The sequence below is a fragment of the Sinohyriopsis cumingii genome, chromosome 10, assembly GCF_028554795.1.
Source record: "Sinohyriopsis cumingii isolate HCF-2022 chromosome 10, ASM2855479v2, whole genome shotgun sequence".
Lineage (NCBI taxonomy): Eukaryota > Metazoa > Mollusca > Bivalvia > Unionida > Unionidae > Sinohyriopsis > Sinohyriopsis cumingii.
In genome coordinates this window covers 5,874,145-5,895,722 of record NC_142970.1, presented here as the reverse complement: position 1 = coordinate 5,895,722, position 21,578 = coordinate 5,874,145, and the positions used below count along the sequence as shown (strand labels likewise).

Below are 21,578 nucleotides of genomic sequence, written 5' to 3'. Positions count from 1 at the left end.
CATTTGGGACCTTCTAAATTTTGTAGGATTCGCCCTCCCTGCTGCTTATGATCATAAAATATACAAAAATAATCATTTGAATAACTAATAAACTTAGCAAAAATGTTCAACTTGACTTCAATAATTTCACAATATTTATTGTCATGAATTTGTTCTCCAACACTATTGATGCTGAAGTCATTTCATGTGCATGTCAGTGTGTGTGACTTGGATTTTTAACGTAGCTTTAACAATTTTAAGTCATATCGCTACGATGTCTGCAGTGACAGTTTATAGTGATGTCTAGCACTGGGGCATCATGCCGCAGACATGTAACATGATGTCCCACCCAGTCACATTATCCTGACACCAGGATAAGCAGTCCAAACACTAACCTCTTAATGCTGAGCGCCAAGTGAGGCAGCTGTTAGTACCATTATGTAAGTCTTTGGTATGACTTGGCCAGGGATCAATCTGTGCATGTCAGTGTTCACATCGTAATTAAGTCACAATAATTTGTCAATTTTTGCAGCAAATACATTATACTTCTCTCTTTTCATCTTTAAAATAAACACCCAAGTACATCGACTATATACAAATAATCCCATGCATTCAGATGTCCTTTTCTCCACTGGACACAACCTGTTGATATACCAGTTTAACTCTTTTTGTGGCTTTGGCAAAAATTTCTTTAGCCTTCCTTATTGTCACCACTGACTTGTTTGGCTCAATGTACAATCGTTTCTTTTCCTTCTCATTGAGAGCCTTTTTCCTTTCAAGCTGGTGCTTGTATTGGTGACATGCAGTGCCAATATTCTGACAGATGGATACATCTGTTCTCTGATGCAAAAAATCTTTTTTCTTACAGTAATTAATTGCACTTTTTCCAGATGCCTTCTGAGCTTAAATTTTTCCAAATCCAGCTTCTTTTGTAGGTGCTGTTCCAAACTCTTCCAACTGGGATTACTGTAATTCAGATCTTTCTTGTAGAGGTCACAAAATGCCAGTCCTCTAGAGTTCAGTTTTCTTATAAACTAACATACTAAATTTCTGTCAACTTTTCACTCCAGCCATTCCCATTTCCATGTTTTTTTAAACCTTTATCTAAATTTTTCATGTCATAGTCTCAACAACTCGGGACACCATGTTTTGCAAGCAAGCTTCTTTTTTCCATTGCCATCAGTTTCCATTACATGAAGATTCACTGGATGAATTTAAACCTTTGACCAATCTGAATACTATTTACGAGAGTTGTGTGCTAACTAATATATGGAACAAATACTTTACAAGGGTTGTTGCAGAATGGGATCAGACAGATCATTTTAAAAAAACTGGATCGGAGATGACATAAAAATTGGATAACATCCGGAAAAATCTGATTCAAGTCAGGAGAAAAGCAGAATTCCACTTTAAAACGTAGAAAAATTATGTCTGCACATGAATGGTCATTTGGATAACAACCCATATGGCAGAATAACACCGACTTGGTGCTATGGGAGATATCTGATTATTTTAATCAAAATCAATAAGTCTGTCAAGTCTCTAATGAATGTAAATGCCATTTTCTCTAACCTGACACAGGGATATTAAATATGCAAAACTATTTGTTTTAAATTATTTTTATTACTGCCCACTGGTCTTCAAATCTTCCATACCTATTGCCACTATTATGTTCGCACTGTGATATCATGTCAGCTAATTGTGAAATGTCTAACAGCGTCTTCCGACTCATGGCATAAAAATATTAACAAACTATGAAAACATTTTGCGGACAAATTTACATGCATGCAAGATTTTACAGAATACAGGTTCATATACATGAATGTAATTTCCAAAAACATGACACAGTTTGCAACAGAGTGGAAAATGTTTTTACTAAACAAATGTATGAAAAAGCAAAAGCGAAAAACTAACAGGGATCTGAATAATAGTACACACACAAACTACAAATGAATTAGTCATCTTTTCTTTCTAATCTGCTGAATGCTCTAATTATTACTAATCTGAATGAATATATGTGTATTTTTTAAGCAAATGCACGTGTTTGAGTAAGTATTGATAATGAGGCTTCCCATCATGTGATAATACTGCCTGAGGGTCATTAACTTATGGAATAAAAGTCTATCTTAGCAGTGGCCATAACAGTCCATCTGGAAATGGTGAAATAAATTACAGATCTGGATAGCTTTCATACTGATCAATTGGGTATGCAAATACCCTTTCCCTGATTAAATGGGTATGCCAATGCCCTTTCATTGATTAAATGGATATGCCAATGCCCTTTCATTGATTAAATAGGTATGCAAATGCCCTTTCATTGATCAAATGGGTATGCCAATGCCCCATCATTGATCAAATGGGTATGCAAATGCCCTTTCATTGATCAAATGGGTATGCCAATGCCCCTTCATTGATCAAATGGGTATGCAAATGCCCTTTCACTGATCAAATGGGTATGCAAATGCCCTTTCATTGATCAAATGGGTATGCAAATACCCTTTCACTGATCAAATGGGTATGCCAATGCCCCTTCATTGATCAAATGGGTATGCAAATGCCCTTTCATTGATCAAATGGGTATGCAAATGCCCTTTCACTGATCAAATGGGTATGCCAATGCCCCTTCATTGATCAAATGGGTATGCCAATGCCCCTTCGTTGATCAAATGGGTATGCAAATGCCCTTTCATCGATATAATGGGTACACCGATACTCTTTCATCAATATAATGGGTATGCCGATGCTCTTTCATAGATTAAATGGCTATAACATTTGCTTCAGAATTTGATGTCCAAGTACATTTTATATTGCAGCATCTGCCAAGTAATTTATGACATTTGCCTGACATTTAATTCCACAGTGCAGACCTGCGAACCCTGACGAGTCTGTCTCAGTAAGGCAGTTGATTTTGTTCCATAAGGTTGAACAGTTTTTAGTAATATGTAACAAAATACCATAAACTGTTATTGTAAAGATGGAAAATGTAATTAAAAGTTCGGTATTCGGAATGTGCAGCAATGACAAACATTATGTTCAACTGAAAAGTTTGTAAAGTACATGTAGACTTTATTTACCACTAGTACAGTTGCACACATTTTAGTTCCAAACCCTATGGAGCTCAATGGCTTGTTGCTATCTCTCAACTTGATGTAATTCTTGGAAATTCTTTTTTCCATTTCACACGACCACAACAATCATATTTCCTGCCACGAGTCATACTCAAATTGGCACATGATGTCCAATAAACATAACTGTATCCCTTCCAGCTTTTATTCACAAGAATCTGAATATTCCTTTTATTTTTCTGTGTTAATTATTAACACTTTTCAAGAGGCTTATTTCCCCTTTTGTCTCAAACATGGATCGTTTGCTGGACGCCATTTAAAAAATAAAATCTATGATCAACAGTTTGCTCATGTAGATGCTTCACATGAACAAATATGTGCAGTTTAAAGCATCTGTTGTGCTGCTGTAAAGTTAGTCTGGTTCCCTGACCAATTTCACTACTTCTAATATGAAACCCAGATCCAAATCAAACATGGATTAACAAATTTTCTGGAATTTCCGGCAATGATCATTTTTTTTGTAATTTTTGCTTGTATGCCTAAGTCCGTATTTTAATGGTAAATTTCGTAAGACTTAGGCAAAATCGTAAGAGTTGGCAGGTCTGCCACAGTAGAGCCATCAGTCCATCTTTCTGAACATGATTCATTCAAGACTTGCTAGATACCAAAATACTTTGTAAACTGACATTATTTACAAATATAGAAGATATGAACATAGTTCCTGAATTAATCAATGATCTCCTCCCAAGCTGAATAACCAAATGAACAGAGAAATCTTCATTCAAAGACCTCTCAAGTGTCCACTAAATAATAGGAACAATGTATCATTTGGAAACCTCTGCTTTGTCCCACAGATGCAGATGATAACCTGATGACAGCACCAATAAATATACTGAGCTTAGAATCAATGTATCATTTTTATCCCTGTGGACAAAACTGGAGGCATCTGAATGAATGAAAACTTATATTATTTTTATATCAGCACTACTTATAAATACCCAAAATTCAATGCAATACATTTCAGAGACCAACAGTGTTATCTTTCTTATCATGTATAGATAAATATTACTTACAGTTCATGGCATCCAATTTGTATATTGTTAACTCTGGATGAAAACAATGTGTCAAAGAGAACTCCCATATGCAGTCACATTTACAGTTGGAGGACCATTCATAATAAGACATGTAATATATGTTGTATTTAAGTGAATTCTTAGGTCCATAGCTAACAGTATCATAATGTAGGCCATCAGCTGATAGTGACAATAAAAAGTATCAACAATAAGTCTCTGAGATACTTTATTAAAAATCATATCAATCAATTCTTTCACCATGTTAATCTACACTACATTAAAACCAATTTAACACATGAAAGGCCACCATCACTCATCCTTCTGCTAATACAAAAAGTATTAATTAGGATGGGTGGGGGAATAATGCAGAGAGGTTAACTATCACTTATAAAACTTGTATCTCTAACTTTTTATCAACAATTGTGTTCTGCTATTTACGCTATAACTCTGAGAAAAACCAAAGAAAAGTCTGGTGCATACAAATGATCACTCCACAGACCTAATCTAGAAAGAAATTTTTAAATCTGATTTCAGATATCACAAAGAGCTAAATTTTAAGACCAAAGTTGTCTTTTTTCTTACAATCAATGATCCTTTCTTTATGATAACAAAAGATCATGCATTGAAATGTTTGAAACTAATTAAACAATTTATACCTTTTGTGATCCTTTGCATACTTAAGACTGTCAATTATTTCACTTCAAATGAACAGTAACTTTATCTTATGACAATGTTATCTCATGACCTATTTCACAACAATGTTATCTCATGGCAATGTTACCTCAGGGCTGTTACTTTTAAGCACACATGGTACCCAGGGAAGGCACTTTAAAAAAAAATTAAAATATATGCCAGGTTACTCACATTACTCAAAACATTCATATGGCAATAATACAAAATTCTAAATTGCATTGACAGCTGGCAATTCCACTTTAAAAGTGCCTTGCCTTGGTCTCTAGTATATTTTAGTGTAATAGCCCTCACAATGGCATACACAAATTTTATCCACAAATCCTTTCAAACTTGCAAATACCAGAAACCCAATCAGTTCCTGCCTCAGAATGCTTACATGCTTACTTACTAGCTTGTACAAATTATTTAATTATCAAATATGACATAATACGATATATTCCACAGATTAACATATCAAGAATATGAAACAGGCCGAAGCAACATCATACCAATGTTGCTGTGTGATAAATTCCATAACATAAAATTCACAACAAATTTACACAGATCTATAAATACATAATTTATTTCATATACAAGTAGATGCAGCTTGTCCATTTGTACAAATGCATTGGCTTTCCATATAAGAAATTGTTGTTCCACCATTCTTTTTTTTTACAAAACTTTGTATAACTATATCCCCCTTAGTAAACTTTCACATATAAGTGCTTGTAATCGCATACAGCAACCAAAAGCAACTTTAAAACAATTAATTTTCTACCTCATGCGAAAAGCACATAGTCCATGTTATGATGTGGTGCTTATAGCATTTCCCTTCCCACTGTCTGATGTCACAAGTCCTGAGGCTCCACTAGTTGCCTGTAGAACTGGGCCAGATGGTGTACCAGTGGCTGCTGCTGTGGCAATGCTGTTTTGCATGCTAAACTGAGGCAGAGAGCCACTGCTGGTGGTGAAAATTGGGGGAAATGAAGAGGGTAATGAAGTCGGAATTGGGAATCCTGAAGGTAAGTTGATTCCACCGGTTGCTGCTCCTGTAAGTGTAAAATATGAAAAACACATTACAAACCCGATTTAACCAAAGAACTATGCAAGTAAAGCAATACAAAACACATTACAAACTCGATTTAACCAAAGAACTTTGCAAATAAAGTGATACAAAACACATAAACCCAAATTAAACCAAAGAACTATGCAAATAAATACAAAACAAAAACCCAATTTAAACCACAGAACTATGCACGTAAAGCAATACAAAACATTATAAACCCAAATTAAACCAAAGAACTATGCAAATAAATACAAAACAAAAACCCAATTTAAACCACAGAAATATGCAAGTAAAGCAATACAAAACACATTATAAACCAAATTTAAACCCAAGAACAGTGCAAGAAAAGCAATACAAAACACATTATAAACCCGATTTAAACCCAAGAACTATGCAAGTAGGCAATACAAAAAACATTATAAACCCAGCTTAAATTACAGAACTATGCAAGGAAAGCATTACAAAACATGTTATAAACCTGATTTAACAAAGGAACTATGCAATTAAAGCAATACAAACACATTATAAACCCAATTTAAACCATGGAAGTTTGGAACTATGCAAGCAATACAAACACATTATAAACCCAATTTAAACCATGGATGTTTGGAACTATGCAAGTAAAGCAATACAAAACACACAACAAACCTGTAATGTAAACCATGGAACTATGCAAGAAAAACAAAACAATATATATAAATAAACTTGTAATGTAAACCATAAAACTATGCAAATAAAGCAAAACAAAACACATTATAAACCAGTAATGTATAGTGCCTGAAAAATGAGGTGGCCCAAGGTGTGGGACCTGAAGTTTTCCCAATCAGACCAGAGAGATAAACTTGTCGTAGGTTTATCAGTGCTCCCACTATTCCAAAAACTGGAAATTAAATTATTCCTCTGCAGTCACAGAAATGTTTCTTAAGTATAAAATGTCAACAAATATATATGGAAAATTACACACAGTGTTACCCGAGGCCCAGTAAGAGCTGTTGTGTACATGATAGTCACACTGGAGCAAAGTGCGTAGTGTGTGATCCTGTTCCATTTTACATTTAAATTTGAGTTCCCATTCACATAAATATCAAAGTCCCAAGACCTAAAGTCTAATCTCATATAAATATCAAAGTCCCAAGACCTAAAGTCTAATCTCATTCAAAGGGGCTTCATCTTATTACTTGGAAAGAGATGATTCCAAAGTCATCTGCTGAATCTATTTATTTATGACTGGCAAGAAAAATGTTTTCACACATACTGACTGGTCCTTTACTGTAACACTGAATTAGCCACAAACTACAGCATTAAAATACAAACTTACCTGCAACACTTAGTTCAGTGCCAATGAACATAACAGATAATCAATACGAGTCATGAGTTTATTTATTTTCACTTTGGTTTCTCATAAATCTGCAAATCCAAAAAGCTGCAGGAAGCCAAAAATAGAGAAAAATGGACCACCAGCAAAACAACAATAACATGCCAAACAAGGATGCAAAGTATGATGAACACCATCTTCTCATATTCAAAGAGCACCTGAAAACAAATTGAACATAGGAAGAATGTGATTGGGATACAGGAAAAACGTGTTCAACCTTTTTAAAGTTCCCTGCAAGTTTTGACAAATAAGCACTTTATTTATATATTTTATCAGATACATTTTAATGGCAATATTTATGCATGATTTTCCAACATTCCTAAACTAGCTTGGGCAATTTATGAGCTTGCTATCTCCATAAAATTTGCTTGTCAAATATTGAATGTCACCATTTTAAAGTGAGTAGGTGTTAATTGTTAACAATAAAACTCATGAGATTTATCTGACAGGTAAGTTTGGAAATAAAAGGCACTGGTCTCTAACAATCATGCACCAACAGAATTTTGTTCAAAGCATGATCAATGTACTGAAATGCAGCTCCCACAAGCAGTGTTTATGGTCAATTGTTAACTTGATAATTACATGAGACCAATACATATACAGTGCTTGGCAACTGCTCCGGTGGCCTAGTAGTTAAAGCGTCTGCATCACATGCGAGAGGTTGTGGGTTCTAACCCTGGCCAAGTCATACCAAAGACTTACAAAAATGGTACTAACATCTGCCTGACTAGATGCTCAGCATTAACAGGTTAGTGTTAGGACCGGTCAGCCTGGTGTGAGGATAATGTGACTGGGTGGGACATAATGCTACATGTATGCAGCATGATGCCCCAGTGCTAAAAATCACTATAAACTGCCACAGTGCGGATTTCATGGCGATGATTGAATTTTTTTTAAAGCTATGTTAAAAATCTAAATCACACACACGCACACACTTACTGCTTGGCAAACAATTAAATGGTTAAAAAAGGTGTTATCAATCTCAAATGTTGACTTGTCAAATATTTCAGTGCATGCTGCAAAAATTTCAAGGTGACTAATGCAAATAAAAGTTAAGCAAATGGATGAAAATAGTGAGTATAAATAAATCAATACAAAGGGTAGCATTTACTGTTGATGTAGCTGATGATTTAATCAAAAAAGTAACTTAATGAAATTTCTGTCGCTAATGAACCAGTTTTGAAGCAAAATAACCAGTATGATGATACAAGAAGTGCAAGAAAAAAATTCAACTATCGAGGATTAATGAGTATCCATGCCTATAATATTGTTGTTGGTTGTTTAATTTTCCAGGAAAGGTCTTTTACACAAACATCTCTATCTCTCTTTCTCATGCTTAAAAATACAGTTTTTTTCAAACCCTTTTCTACCAATCCATTTATCTGTCAATATACACATATCTGTTATGTATCTTTCTGCACTTATAACTACATCTACATTTGAACCCTTTATATTATACCTATGTAAATTATTTACATATATAACTTTTAAGACCTTTAATTATCAGCATACGGTTTTAACCTGCCAACAAACAAAAAAAAAAGAAATTAAAATAACACGATTTCCTTAAAATATACCACATTTTATTTTTATCTTTAAGTATAATCATGTTTAGATATAATGTTTGGGGCATGCTCACGTTTCGCATGGGAAACTTCAATTTTCCATTTTGCATGCCCTGGGCAAGCGGACATTTATCCTATCTGTAACTCACCAACATGGATAGTTTACACCTCAGCTTGTAAATGCAAATTTGTACACACATTGAAATTGTCATGGGGAAAGAAAAGCTTGCAGCAAATAGTTGCTACATCATGTGTTAATGTTGGTGTCATCTAGCCGGTTTCCATCACTATATATGTTAACCCTTTCTCAGCACAAAAAATTCAAGTCATTTATACAACCAGCTTTGACTGTTTGATTTCTCCCAGCTGCAGGAGACTACGCCTTAATATATATCTCTCAAACTGTTCATACCCTCATCTTTCAACTATACACACTTTTCTGACTATACACGGAAAGTAAATCTAGGCATTCAGTATGGATTCATGAGTCTGTATTTACCCCACTTTGGGCCCCGATTCCAGAGTCATGACTTGGAAGCCACTGAAATTGCCATCCAAAGAATATGTTGTGGCTCAATCATTCAGGCAATGAACTCATGACTTGAGTGTTGCAGATTTGATTTGCACCATCTGACCAGCTGAATCATAAATAATGGATCTTGCTCGTCATGAAATCATCCAAGATCTTGATGATCCAGTTTAAAAAGTCAGATTAAAATCTATTCAGGAATTTATCTCAAGAGTGTTCAGAAGCTCAGCCAATGAATTCTGGGCCACCTACCTCATTGACAAGTGGATGTAACTCGTACCTAAACTCATCTGAGAGCTCGTTACAAGATTACATTACAAATCTGATCAAAATCTAAAATGGCTCCCTAGCATTCACAAGCTCAGCCAATCTCATGTAACAACACATAATTATTATAATCAAATTGAAGTATTGATGACATGAGAAGGCCAGAATAGCTCAGTTAGTACAGCAATGGACTCCTAATCCAAGGGTAGCTGGTTCAATACCTGGCCTGGCCAGCCCATCAGCTGCCCGTGTTAAAACCCTATGTTGATACAACCATGCATTCAGATGAATAACAAATAAGATTTTCAAGATGGCCACAACAGTAAACATACTGCATGTCATATCAGCATAGATTTCATTCAGGACCAACCAGACACCACAAGAAAAGTCCATGTGGCTACGAATCAGATTTTAGGATTTTATCAATAAAAAGATTTTCAAGCTGACTGTTATACTGGATGTCTGATCAGCAACATTCTCAGTCAGGACCAACTAGAAATCTTAAGAAGTCTTCTGGTTAAAACTAATTCTGACATTATCATCTTTTTTTGGGGGGGGGGTAGCAGAGTTCCTGCCACAAATTTAGAAAAAAAACATTTAAGACTTTTTCCAGACCAAAAAAAAATTATTTCCAGACCTAATAATTTGACAAGTTTATCGACCTGCATAGTCGACATGATGCTTTAGTCTTAAGTTTGGAAGGCCCTATCCTGGCTTTGAAGTCATCGGCTTCTTCCACAAGCATTATAATCACAATGTCCATCTTTCTTCCAGGAACACTCTATTAGAGTCCTAGTGAAATCAAAATCTTTAAAAGATGTTACTTCTAGTTCTTTATGCATTAATCTGTTGATTTTTCTAAGCTTAATCTGTTCCTCACCAGCGTATGAATATTGTTCTATGTGGAGACGCCTCTGCTGATGGGGCATATACATAGCTAGTTTAGCCAGCTGGAACAAGTTTGGAAACTTCCTTATGTTTATTATGTACATTTTTTCACTGCTCATGGGTAATGTATTTTTGATACTTTAGCTCCAAAATAAGATTTTTAACAAACATAAGCTCTGCTCAGTGCTACTTTGATCAAATAAATATAATTACTTCATAATTTAATTTTAGATTATTTATTAAATTAATCTGAACACTTAAAAAGCTATATGTAGCTCAAGATATTTTGAATCATGTATTGTTAAGGAGAACTTAACTTTTTTAGATTTATCCTCAATATTACATATTTGTTTTTGTTTTCTTTTTTCACTCATAAACATTAAGATATTACACTTAAAAGCTGATTAAAAATTAAAATCAGTTTTCTGGACTTTGTGAATTTGCAAACATTTTAAAAATACAAACCCTTTTTATAGTACATTAAATTAAATAAATTTTTGATATCCCTACATTTCTTCAAATGAATTTAGAAGACAGTGAATACATATATCACCATGTAATCCCTATCTAGGATATTTTGAAGGAAAATCATCCCCAAGTGTACATTAAAATTCCACCTTGCTTTGATCTGATCCACACAAAAAAAAATCCATGTGAACCATAGAATATAAATCCGTGTTACTATTCATTATTTAAATAGCACTCATTCTTCTACCCGTAAGCTGAGTAGTAAATAAAATATCCCAGCAACACATTAAAATAATCCTCAAGAATAAGATGGAGTTAATCCATGTTTATAAGTCCAGAGATTTTTTTCTTCTGACATTTGCCAAATGAATAGTCAAGAAGTTTACACCTCTTATGCTGGTGATCAGACCTATTAAAATTATATATCCAGTGTTTGAAAAGTTATCAATTTGTTATATGGTGTGCTGATTTTGGTAAAAAAAAGTTGACATACATTTGCAGTGAAACATATTTTTGAGCTTCAAAATGACATCAGTTCCAGTTCTGATTACATGCGTGACCCGCTCAGTTCAAAGCTCCATTTTAGTAAAGCTGCATCAACTAAAATTCTCACTTTTAACACTTTTCTAGCTCCAATAACTTGATGTAATTCATAGCTTTAAAATAAATTGCCATCACTACCATCAACCAGTAGGCCTATTTGCCTTGCTGAATCATCTAATACGAACAGCGCTAGGATTCAGCCTTAAGGATTGTCTAGGTTGCCCGTATTTTAAATGTGCATCTGTACAACTTCCTCGATGTAATGGTTCGAACTACAGTGACAGAGGCGAGATGGCAGTGATCTGTTATGGTGAGTACTTTAGGCCACTCTGCACCCACACACCCCAAAATTTTAATAAGTCTACTGGTAAAAGCTATATGTTGATATTGTCATCCGTCTTGGAGTAGCCTTTGTGTGTGTAAACTTTTTAGTTTAAAATGTCTAAAGATAATACACATGTTCTAATCGACCAATCCATTATGTATCATTTCTGGAGCAATTAGCTCTTGGGATGAATAAGCTCATAAAGTTTACCATGCTCCATACTAATAAACATGTCTAATGGACCAGTGATAGGCGGATGGCTCACAGACAGATGGTCAGACAATGTACCATCCCAAAGGCTCTTCTGGTCCATGAAAAAGACAACAAAGATTATGACCATTGGGCTAGTAGATCAATATTGTAATTACACCTGCCTACTTTAAGCTGAATGGATGAACGAGAAAATGTCCTGATTAATACAATTCTTATGTTAATTAGCAAGCCAACTCACCAGTTGCTGTGGATACCGCTGTCACAGAGGGGAATGATCCTGCACCCATTCCTGGCATTCCAGTGAGTGAAATGTTTGTTGGTAATGTTGGAAATGGTGGTAAGTTTGCTATATTAGCTAAGTTTGCTACTGATGATGGCGATGATGCACCTGAAAATTAACAATACATTTGGTAAAATGGTTACATATGCAGAGTTCACTTGAATAAAAACATAAACCAAGCAAATTCAGCATTCAGAGCAGTTTTCAATTTTAATGCCTGTGTGTGTCAATGTGTATAGTGCTTAGAAAACTTTACTATATATTTGCAGGTGTTAAAGTTCAACCTGGCTTAACATCTAACATGTGCGAATTATCAATTACTTTTGCCTGTTGTCTGTCCAGAACAAGTTGTATAGGATCTTGGTACAAAATACTTTTGAACTGCTGACAATTTCCCTCTTGACACTGATAGCCACAACTTTATATAGAACCTGCATATATCTCTGTGTGTGTGTGTGTGTGACAACAGACAAAAGAGGCAAAAATAATTGATAATATGGCACAAATTAGATTATTACACAATGTTGAACTCTGACACTCGCTAATATTATTCTGAATGTGTGAATCAGCATCTACTTGGTCCATGGACAAGTGAGTAGTTACAATTCCTCAGCAATTTTATCTGGTTAGGTCAACAGGATGTTTCATTTCCTTGAACCTTGTAATTTGTTTAACTAAAAGATAACTTTAAAATTTCAGCTAAATTAAAGCATTATATTCTGCACTATATAAATAATACAATTCAAGTCATTAACTGGCCTATTGAAGAAAACTTACATAATTCAAGTTCTAACACCATAACTCCATGGCATCATGCATTCAAATAACTACATAATACAAGTCCAGACACCACAATTCTGTGGCATCATTGATTCAAATAAATATATAGCACAAGTTATAACACAATAACTCTGTGGCATGAAAGTCTCAAATAATTACATAGCACAAGTTATAACACTATAATTCTGGGGGATCATGCATTCAATTACAAAGCACAATAAACTCCATGGCATCATGCATTCAATTACAAAGCACAATAAACTCCATGGCATCATGCATTCAATTACAAAGCACAATAAACTCCACGGCATCATGCATTCAATTACAAAACACAATAAACTCCACGGCATCATGCATTCAATTACAAAGCACAATAAACTCCATGGCATCATGCATTCAATTACAAAGCACAATAAACTCCACGGCATCATGCATTCAATTACAAAGCACAATAAACTCCACGGCATCATGCATTCAATTACAATGCACAATAAACTCCATGGCATCATGCATTCAATTACAAAGCACAATAAACTCCATGGCATCATGCATTCAATTACAAAGCACAATAAACTCCATGGCATCATGCATTCAATTACAAAGCACAATAAACTCCATGGCATCATGCATTCAATTACAAAGCACAATAAACTCCATGGCATCATGCATTCAATTACAAAGCACAATAAACTCCATGGCATCATGCATTCAATTACAAAGCACAATAAACTCCATGGCATCATGCATTCAATTACAAAGCACAATAAACTCCATGGCATCATGCATTCAATTACAAAGCACAATAAACTCCATGGCATCATGCATAATAAACTCCATGGCATCATGCATTCAATTACAAAGCACATTACAAAGCACAATAAACTCCATGGCATCATGCATTCAATTACAAAGCACAATAAACTCCATGGCATCATGCATTCTACATTATTACTATTTAATATTCATCACATCTACATTAAAAAAAACTACATCCTATTTGGGAAAGATGGTTCTTTCTGAAATGCACGAAATTTCAATTTTCTAAAGAACATCTTCTCATGCTGTAGAAATCCCAAGTCTGTTTTGTCACACTTTTAATTCTTTAAAATGCTCAGCATACTGAATCTTGTAAAAATATGTGTCAACATGTTCTCAAAATAAGTGCTGTACAAAAATCTTTGTTACTGACCTCTGACCTTGAACCTAATTGCAAAATCATTATGACCTTGACCTTGGACCTCATTTCAAGAGAGATGATCAATGAACTCAGATGCTGTTAAAGACACCCACAAGAGTTTATTCTATAAATGGGGGGGGGGAGAATCCATCCCCTTAGTTCGGAACAAGAGCCCCTCAAAGTGGCTAATACTCTACTGTCCAAACAGATTTTCCAGAAATTCAAGTCCATTTCTTTTTTTATAACTGCCAAGTGCTGAAACCATCTCAAATATTTTTGAGTGATTAGATTTTTAAATTAGCTACTGTGGAAGACATATTGGATACAAGACCAGCAACCTTTTCATTTTGTGCAAAACTATACAACAGTTGAATGCTATTGATGGAAAACCCCATTTTGATATGACCATCCAATCAAGAAAATTAGTTTTAGTATATATTCATCGTGGCAACAATGTCTGAGGTCAGATTATCGTCATTTAGATCCAGGACTAACTAGAGAAAAAAACATGTTGACATAATTTCCATTTTGGAGTACAGATAACATTTTGATGTGCAAGAGTGTCTGTGTGTGCGTGTGTGTGTGATTTGGATTTTTAATGCAGCCTTAAAAATTTTTCAGTCATATCACTATGATGTCTGCAGTGTGGCAGTTTATTGTGATTTCTAGCACTGGGGCATTGTACTGCAGACATGTAGCATGATGTCCCACCCAGTCACATTATCCTGACACCAGGCTGACCAGTCTTAACATTAACCTCTTAATGCTGAGCGATGCAGTGGCTAGTAGAATTTTTATAAGTCTTTGTTATGACTTTGCCAGACTTTCAACCTGTGACCTTCCACATCCAAGGAGAACATTCTAACCATGAGGCCAACAAAGCAGTCATATTTTGATATCAGATGGGCACTATCTTCATTCAGCAACAACTAAATATCATACTTAGGCTTATAGTGAAACCGCACATCAAGTTGACTTTCCAAGCCACAGAATGAGTCGCAATAGCAAGATTTTCACAATGGCTACCATTTTGAAATTATTTAATGTCAGACTAATATTTTCAAATAGAAATCATAAGAAATCTAATGAAAATCCAATTTTAATATGGTCTTCCATCTAGTTGAACAGCAATAAGAAAATCCAATGTTAATATGGTCTTCCATCTAGTTGAACAGTGATAAGAAAATCCAATTTTAATATGGTCTTCCATCTAGTTGAACAGCGATAAGATTTTCAAGATGCCCATTCAATATTACATTGGCACAATTTTTTTTATTAAGACCAACTGAATACCATAAAAAGTTTTCTAGTGAAAATCTTATGCTGGTATGACTTTCTGTTTAAGAGGAGTGACAACAAGAATTTTGGCACAGCTGATGTGGTGGTCATACTGTATGTCATATCAGTACGATTTTAATTTAGGAACAACCAGGCATCAAAATAAGTATTCTACAGAAAACACCATGTTGATATGGCTTTCAAGTCAAGTAGACATAAAAAGATTTTCAAGATGGTCTAAACGTCATCATTTTATTTATGACCAACTAGATACCGTTAAGAAGTTTCCTAGTAAAAACTTCATGCCCATAAGACTTCGTGTTCATACAGTGGCAATACACGATTTGCAAGAGGATTGATGTGGTGCTATAGTGGATGCCAGATTGGCACGATTTTTAGTTGGAACCAAGCAAGCATTATAGGAAGTATTTTGGAAAAACTATGTTGATATTACCATCCATTCCTGTAGAGTAGTGAAACGATTTCCAAGATGGTCGTTGTGGTTACAATTCTAGATGTCTAAATGTAAAGATTTTTTATTTATGACCACAAGTTGACACCTTAAGTTTTCCGATGAAAACCCCATGCTGGCATTACTTCCAGTTATGGAGTAATAGCAATAACCAGATTGCCAAGATGACTATTTTGGAAACTATACTAAAATTTCATTGCATAATATTTTAATACATTGTATTCTTTGTGTTACTAGACACCCTAGCAGACTGATATCTTCAACTATATCATAAATACTTTGTAACATTTAATTTATACTTGCAACACTTATTTTATCTATTACTTAATAATTATCACTTTGTCACCGTGCCAACATGCAACTGAACAATCTGACAATCAAATATTTGAGAATACTCTGTGAACACTGATTTTAATCCATTTAATCATTTGCAAAAGCTGTCTAGGAAATCTGTGGTGTTCCTATTGATTAATTTAGTCCATGTGCAAGAAATCTGTGGTGTTCCTATTGATTAATTTAGTCCGTGTATCAGAAATCTGTGGTGTTCCTATTGATTAATTTAGTCCATGTGTAAGAAATCTGTGGTGTTCCTATTGATTAATTTAGTCCATGTGTAAGAAATCTGTGGTGTTCCTATTGATTTTGTCCAGGTGTCAGAAATCTGTGGTGTTCCTATTAATTTAGTCCATGTGTAAGAAATCTGTGGTGCTCCTATCGATTAATTTTGTCCATGTGTCAGAAATCTGTGGTGTTCCTATTAATTTAGTCCATGTGTCAGAAATCTGTGGTGTTCCTATTGATTAATTTAATCCATGTGTCAGAAATCAGTGGTGTTCCTATTGATTAATTTAGTCAATGTGTAAGAAATCTGTGGTGTTCCTATTGATTAATTTAGTCCATGTGTCAAAAATCAGTGGTGTTCCTATTAATTTCGTCCATGTGTCAGAAATCAGTGGTGTTCCTATTGATTAATTTAGTCCATCTGTCAGAAATCAGTGGTGTTCCTATTGATTAATTTAGTCCATGTGCAAGAAATCTGTGGTGTTCCTATTGATTAATTTAGTCCATGTGTAAGAAATCTGGTGTTCCTATTGATTAATTGAGTCCATGTGTAAGAAATCTGTGGTGTTCCTATTGATTAATTTAGTCCATGTGTAAGAAATCTGTGGTGTTCCTATTGATTTAGTCCATGTGTAAGAAATCTGTGGTGCTCCTATTAATTTAGTCCATGTGTCAGAAATCAGTGGTGTTCCTATTGATTAATTTAGTCCATGTGCAAGAAATCTGTGGTGTTCCTATTGATTAATTTTTAGTCCATGTGTAAGAAATCTGTCATGTTCCTATTGATTAATTTAGTCCATGTGTAAGAAATCTGTTGTGTTCCTATTTAGTCCATGTGTAAGAAATTTGTGGTGTTCCTATTGATTAATTTAGTCCAGGTGTGAGAAATCTGTGGTGTTCCTATTGATTAATTTAGTCCATGTGTAAGAAATATGTGGTGTTCCTATTGATTAATTTAGTCCATGTGTCAGAAATCTGGTGCTCCTATTAATTTAGTCCATGTGTCAGAAATCAGTGGTATTCCTATTGATTAATTTAGTCCATGTGTCAGAAATCAGTGGTTTCCTATGGATTAACTTAGTCCATGTGTCAGAAATCTGTGGTGTTCCTATTGATTAATTTAGTCCATGTGTAAGAAATCTGTGGTGTTCCTATTAATTTAGTCCATGTGTAAGAAATCTGTGGTGTTCCTATTGATTAATTTAGTCCATGTGTAGGAAATCTGTGGTGTTCCTATTGATTAATTTAGTCCATGTGTCAGAAATCTGTGGTGCTCCTATTGATTTAGTCCATGTGTAAGAAATCTGTGGTGTTCCTATTGATTAATTTAGTCCATGTGTAAGAAATCTGTGGTGTTCCTATTAATTTAGTCCATGTGTCAGAAATCAGTGGTGTTCCTATTGATTAATTTAGCCCATGTGTAAGAAATCTGTGGTGTTCCTATTGATTAATTTTTAGTCCATGTGTAAGAAATCTGTCATGTTCCTATTGATTAATTTAGTCCATGTGTAAGAAATATGTTGTGTTCCTATTTAGTCCATGTGTAAGAAATTTGTGGTGTTCCTATCGATTAATTTAGTCCGTGTGTGAGAAATCTGTGGTGTTCCTATTGATTAATTTAGTCCATGTGTAAGAAATCTGTGGTGTTCCTATTGATTAATTTAGTCCATGTGTCAGAAATCAGTGGTGTTCCTATTGATTAATTTAGTCCATGTATAATAAATCTGTGGTGTTCCTATTGATTAATTTAGTCCATGTGTCAGAAATCTGTGGTGCTCCTTTTAATTTAGTCCATGTGTCAGAAATCAGTGGTGTTCCTATTGATTAATTTAGTCCATGTATCAGAAATCAGTGGTTTCCTACTGATTAACTTAGTCCATGTGTCAGAAATCTGTGGTGTTCCTATTGAATAATTTAGTCCATGTGTAAGAAATCTGTGGTGTTCCTATTGATTAATTTAGTCCATGTGTCAGAAATATGTGGTGCTCCTATTGATTTAGTCCATGTGTAAGAAATCTGTGGTGTTCCTATTGATTAAATTAGTCCATGTGTAAGAAATGTGTGGTGTTCCTATTGATTTAGTCCATGTGTAAGAAATCTGTGGTGTTCCTATTTAGTCCATGTGTAAGAAATCTGTGGTGCTCCTATTGATTAATTTAGTCCATGTGTAAGAAATCTGTGGTGTTCCTATTGATTTAGTCCATGTGTATGAAATATGTGGTGTTCCTATTGATTAATTTAGTCCATATGTGAGAAATCTGTGGTGTTCCTATTGATTAATTTAGTCCATGTGTGAGAAATCTGTGGTGTTCCTATTGATTTAGTCCATGTGTAAGAAATCTGTGGTGCTCCTATTGATTAACTTAAACCATGTGTAAGAAATCTGTGGTGCTCCTATTGATTAATTTAGTCCATGTGTAAGACATCTGTGGTGCTCCTACTGATTTAGTCCATGTGTAAGAAATCTGTGGTGTTCCTATTGATTAATTTAGACCATGTGTAAGAAATCTGTGGTGCTCCTATTGATTAATTTAGTCAATGTGTGAGAAATCTGTGGTGTTCCTATTGATTTAATCCATTTGTAAGAAATCTGTGGTGTTCCTATTGATTCATTTAGCCCGTGTGTAAGAAATCTGTCGTGCTCCTATTGATTTAGTAAATGTGTAAGAAATCTATTGATTTAATAAATGTGTATGAAATCTGTGGTGTTCCTATTGATTTAGTAAATGTGTAAGAAATCTGTGGTGTTCCTATTGATTAATTTAGTCCATGTGTAAGAAATCTATGGTGTTCCTACTAATCAATCTAAATCTAGTCATGACTAAGAAATTATTGTTCCTTCTTATGAATTTAGTCAATGTCAAAGAAATATGTGGTGTTCCTACTTATGAATTTAGTCAATGTCAAAGAAATATGTGGTGTTCCTACTGATCAATTTAATTGATGTCTAGGAAATCTGTGTTGTTCCTAATGATCAATTTAGTCATGTCCAAGAGATGTATTGTTCCTTTTGATCAATTCTGCAATGTCTAGGAAATCTGTGGTGTTCCTTTTCATCCATTTAGTCAAATGTCGAAGAAATTAATGTTCCTCCTGGTCAATCTTCTCAATGTCTAGGAATTAGTGGTGTTCCTATTGATCAATTTCATCAACTACAAAGACAATGCCAAATGAGGACCATTCTACCAGATAACCAAATGTCATCCTTTGGTGTTTATTGACAAGATGGGCTCATGATTCAATTTAATTATATGTACAAGTAAAACCATATAGGAATTCACTCAAAATGCATAACTATATCTATTGTCATCAAAACCCAATTTCTGGTTAATACGCATCATCTGAATTGTAAACATTCTTACCTGGCCCCGCTAATGTTGAGGGAGTAAAGTTAGGAAGAGGAGCTGGGTGATGGGGTACCCCTGGATACTGTCCCTGTGGGATCAGGTGATTGGGCATCCCTGGATACTGTCCTGGTGTTTTCATCTGACTTGATGGAATCACAGGAATTGTTGGTGTACCTGTGGGAAGAAAGAATACTGGAAATTAGTGGCGTTCCTAATTATCAATTTACATCAAAAAATAATCCATCCGTCCATTTACTGATGTAGTGAATGATCAGGACTAATAAAATGACTATCAACCCTACTGGATTATACAAAGTTTTCAAAAGAATGAGAATTTACGAGCATAAAATTTTCAACAATTTCATAAGCAAAATGTGTGTATGTTTTTGAATTTTTAATGTAGCTTTAACAATTTTTCAGTCATAACACTACAATGTCTGCACTGTGGCTGTTTATAGTGATGTCTAGCACTGGGGCATCATGCTGCAGACATATAGCATGATGTCCCACCCAGTCCGATTATTATGACACTAGACCAACCAGTCCTAACGCTAACCTCTTAATGCTGAGCACCAAGCTGTTAGAACCATTTTTGTAAGCCTTTAGTATAACCTCTTGACGCTGATCGCCTAGCGAGGTAGCTGTATATACAATTTTTATAACTATTTGGTATGACTTGGCTGGGGTTTGAATATGCGCCCTCCCAAAACTGAGGCAGATGCATTAACCACTAGGCCACCATAAGTAAATTAAATTCATGAAAATATTTTTCCTAATAAAGATCACGATAGAAGAAAACGAGAATGCAGATTTAATGAGAAATTATGTAAGGGCTACTGTGGAAAACGCAGTGTGGAGCAAGGTCTGGAAGATTTTTTTTTATTAAATATGGGTTGTTGTTGAAACTGACTGCAGATATCATACACTGACATCCTAGATTAAATGCTAAGTCATTGAATCGGATATTTTGTTCAGGGGTAAAAAAAAAAGAAAGAACAATCACACACACGGTCATGAAGAATAATAAGTTTATGGCATCAGATTAGTCTAAACTGTCTATTCTTAAGTCTCTTAAAGAAAATATACAATAAATCCTGTGTGAGATGTGCTGCACTCTAATTAATACCAAGTACACCGAAAAGTGTACAGAATACCCAGGTAATCCAAATACACTGAAAAGTGTACAGAATACCAAGGTAATCCAAATACACTTAAGTGTACAGAATACCCATTTAATCCAAATACAATGAAGTGTACAGAATACCCATATAATCCAAGCAGACTTAAAAGTTTACATAATACCTTTATAATACCAAATACTTTGAAATGCTTACAGAATACCTATGTAATCCAAATACTTTGAAAGGTGTACAGAATACCCACATAATACAAATACACTCATGTGTACAGAATACCATAGCTGCCAACCTTCCAGGCTCACAATTAGTGAAAATAGGGATAAAAAGTTGTGAATTTGGACAAGAATTCGTGAAAAATACCATGACAATAACTCCATCCACTCTCACCACTCCATCCACTCTGACCGTCAATACTACACTATATCAAGTTCACAATATAAAACTAAAACAATACATATATGCAGAAATATTTATTTATCAAGACGTGATACTGTGGCAGACTTGAACTTCCTCAAC

At 34.7% G+C, this 21,578-nt stretch overlaps 1 protein-coding gene across 1 annotated transcript in view; it reads right to left on the bottom strand.

Moving 5' to 3' along the window:
• Positions 1-1,582: 1,582 nt before the first annotated feature.
• Positions 1,583-21,578, bottom strand: part of LOC149789524 (Golgi reassembly-stacking protein 2-like) — a 44,822-nt gene continuing 24,826 nt past the window's right edge. Inside the window, exons 9-11 of the mRNA XM_089971574.1 lie at positions 19,939-20,097; positions 12,267-12,416; positions 1,583-5,838 (exon numbers count right to left, since the gene is read on the bottom strand). Coding sequence (XP_089827700.1) covers positions 5,594-5,838; positions 12,267-12,416; positions 19,939-20,097 — 554 coding nt within the window. The 3' untranslated portion in view covers positions 1,583-5,593. The remainder of the gene's footprint in view (positions 5,839-12,266; positions 12,417-19,938; positions 20,098-21,578) is intronic.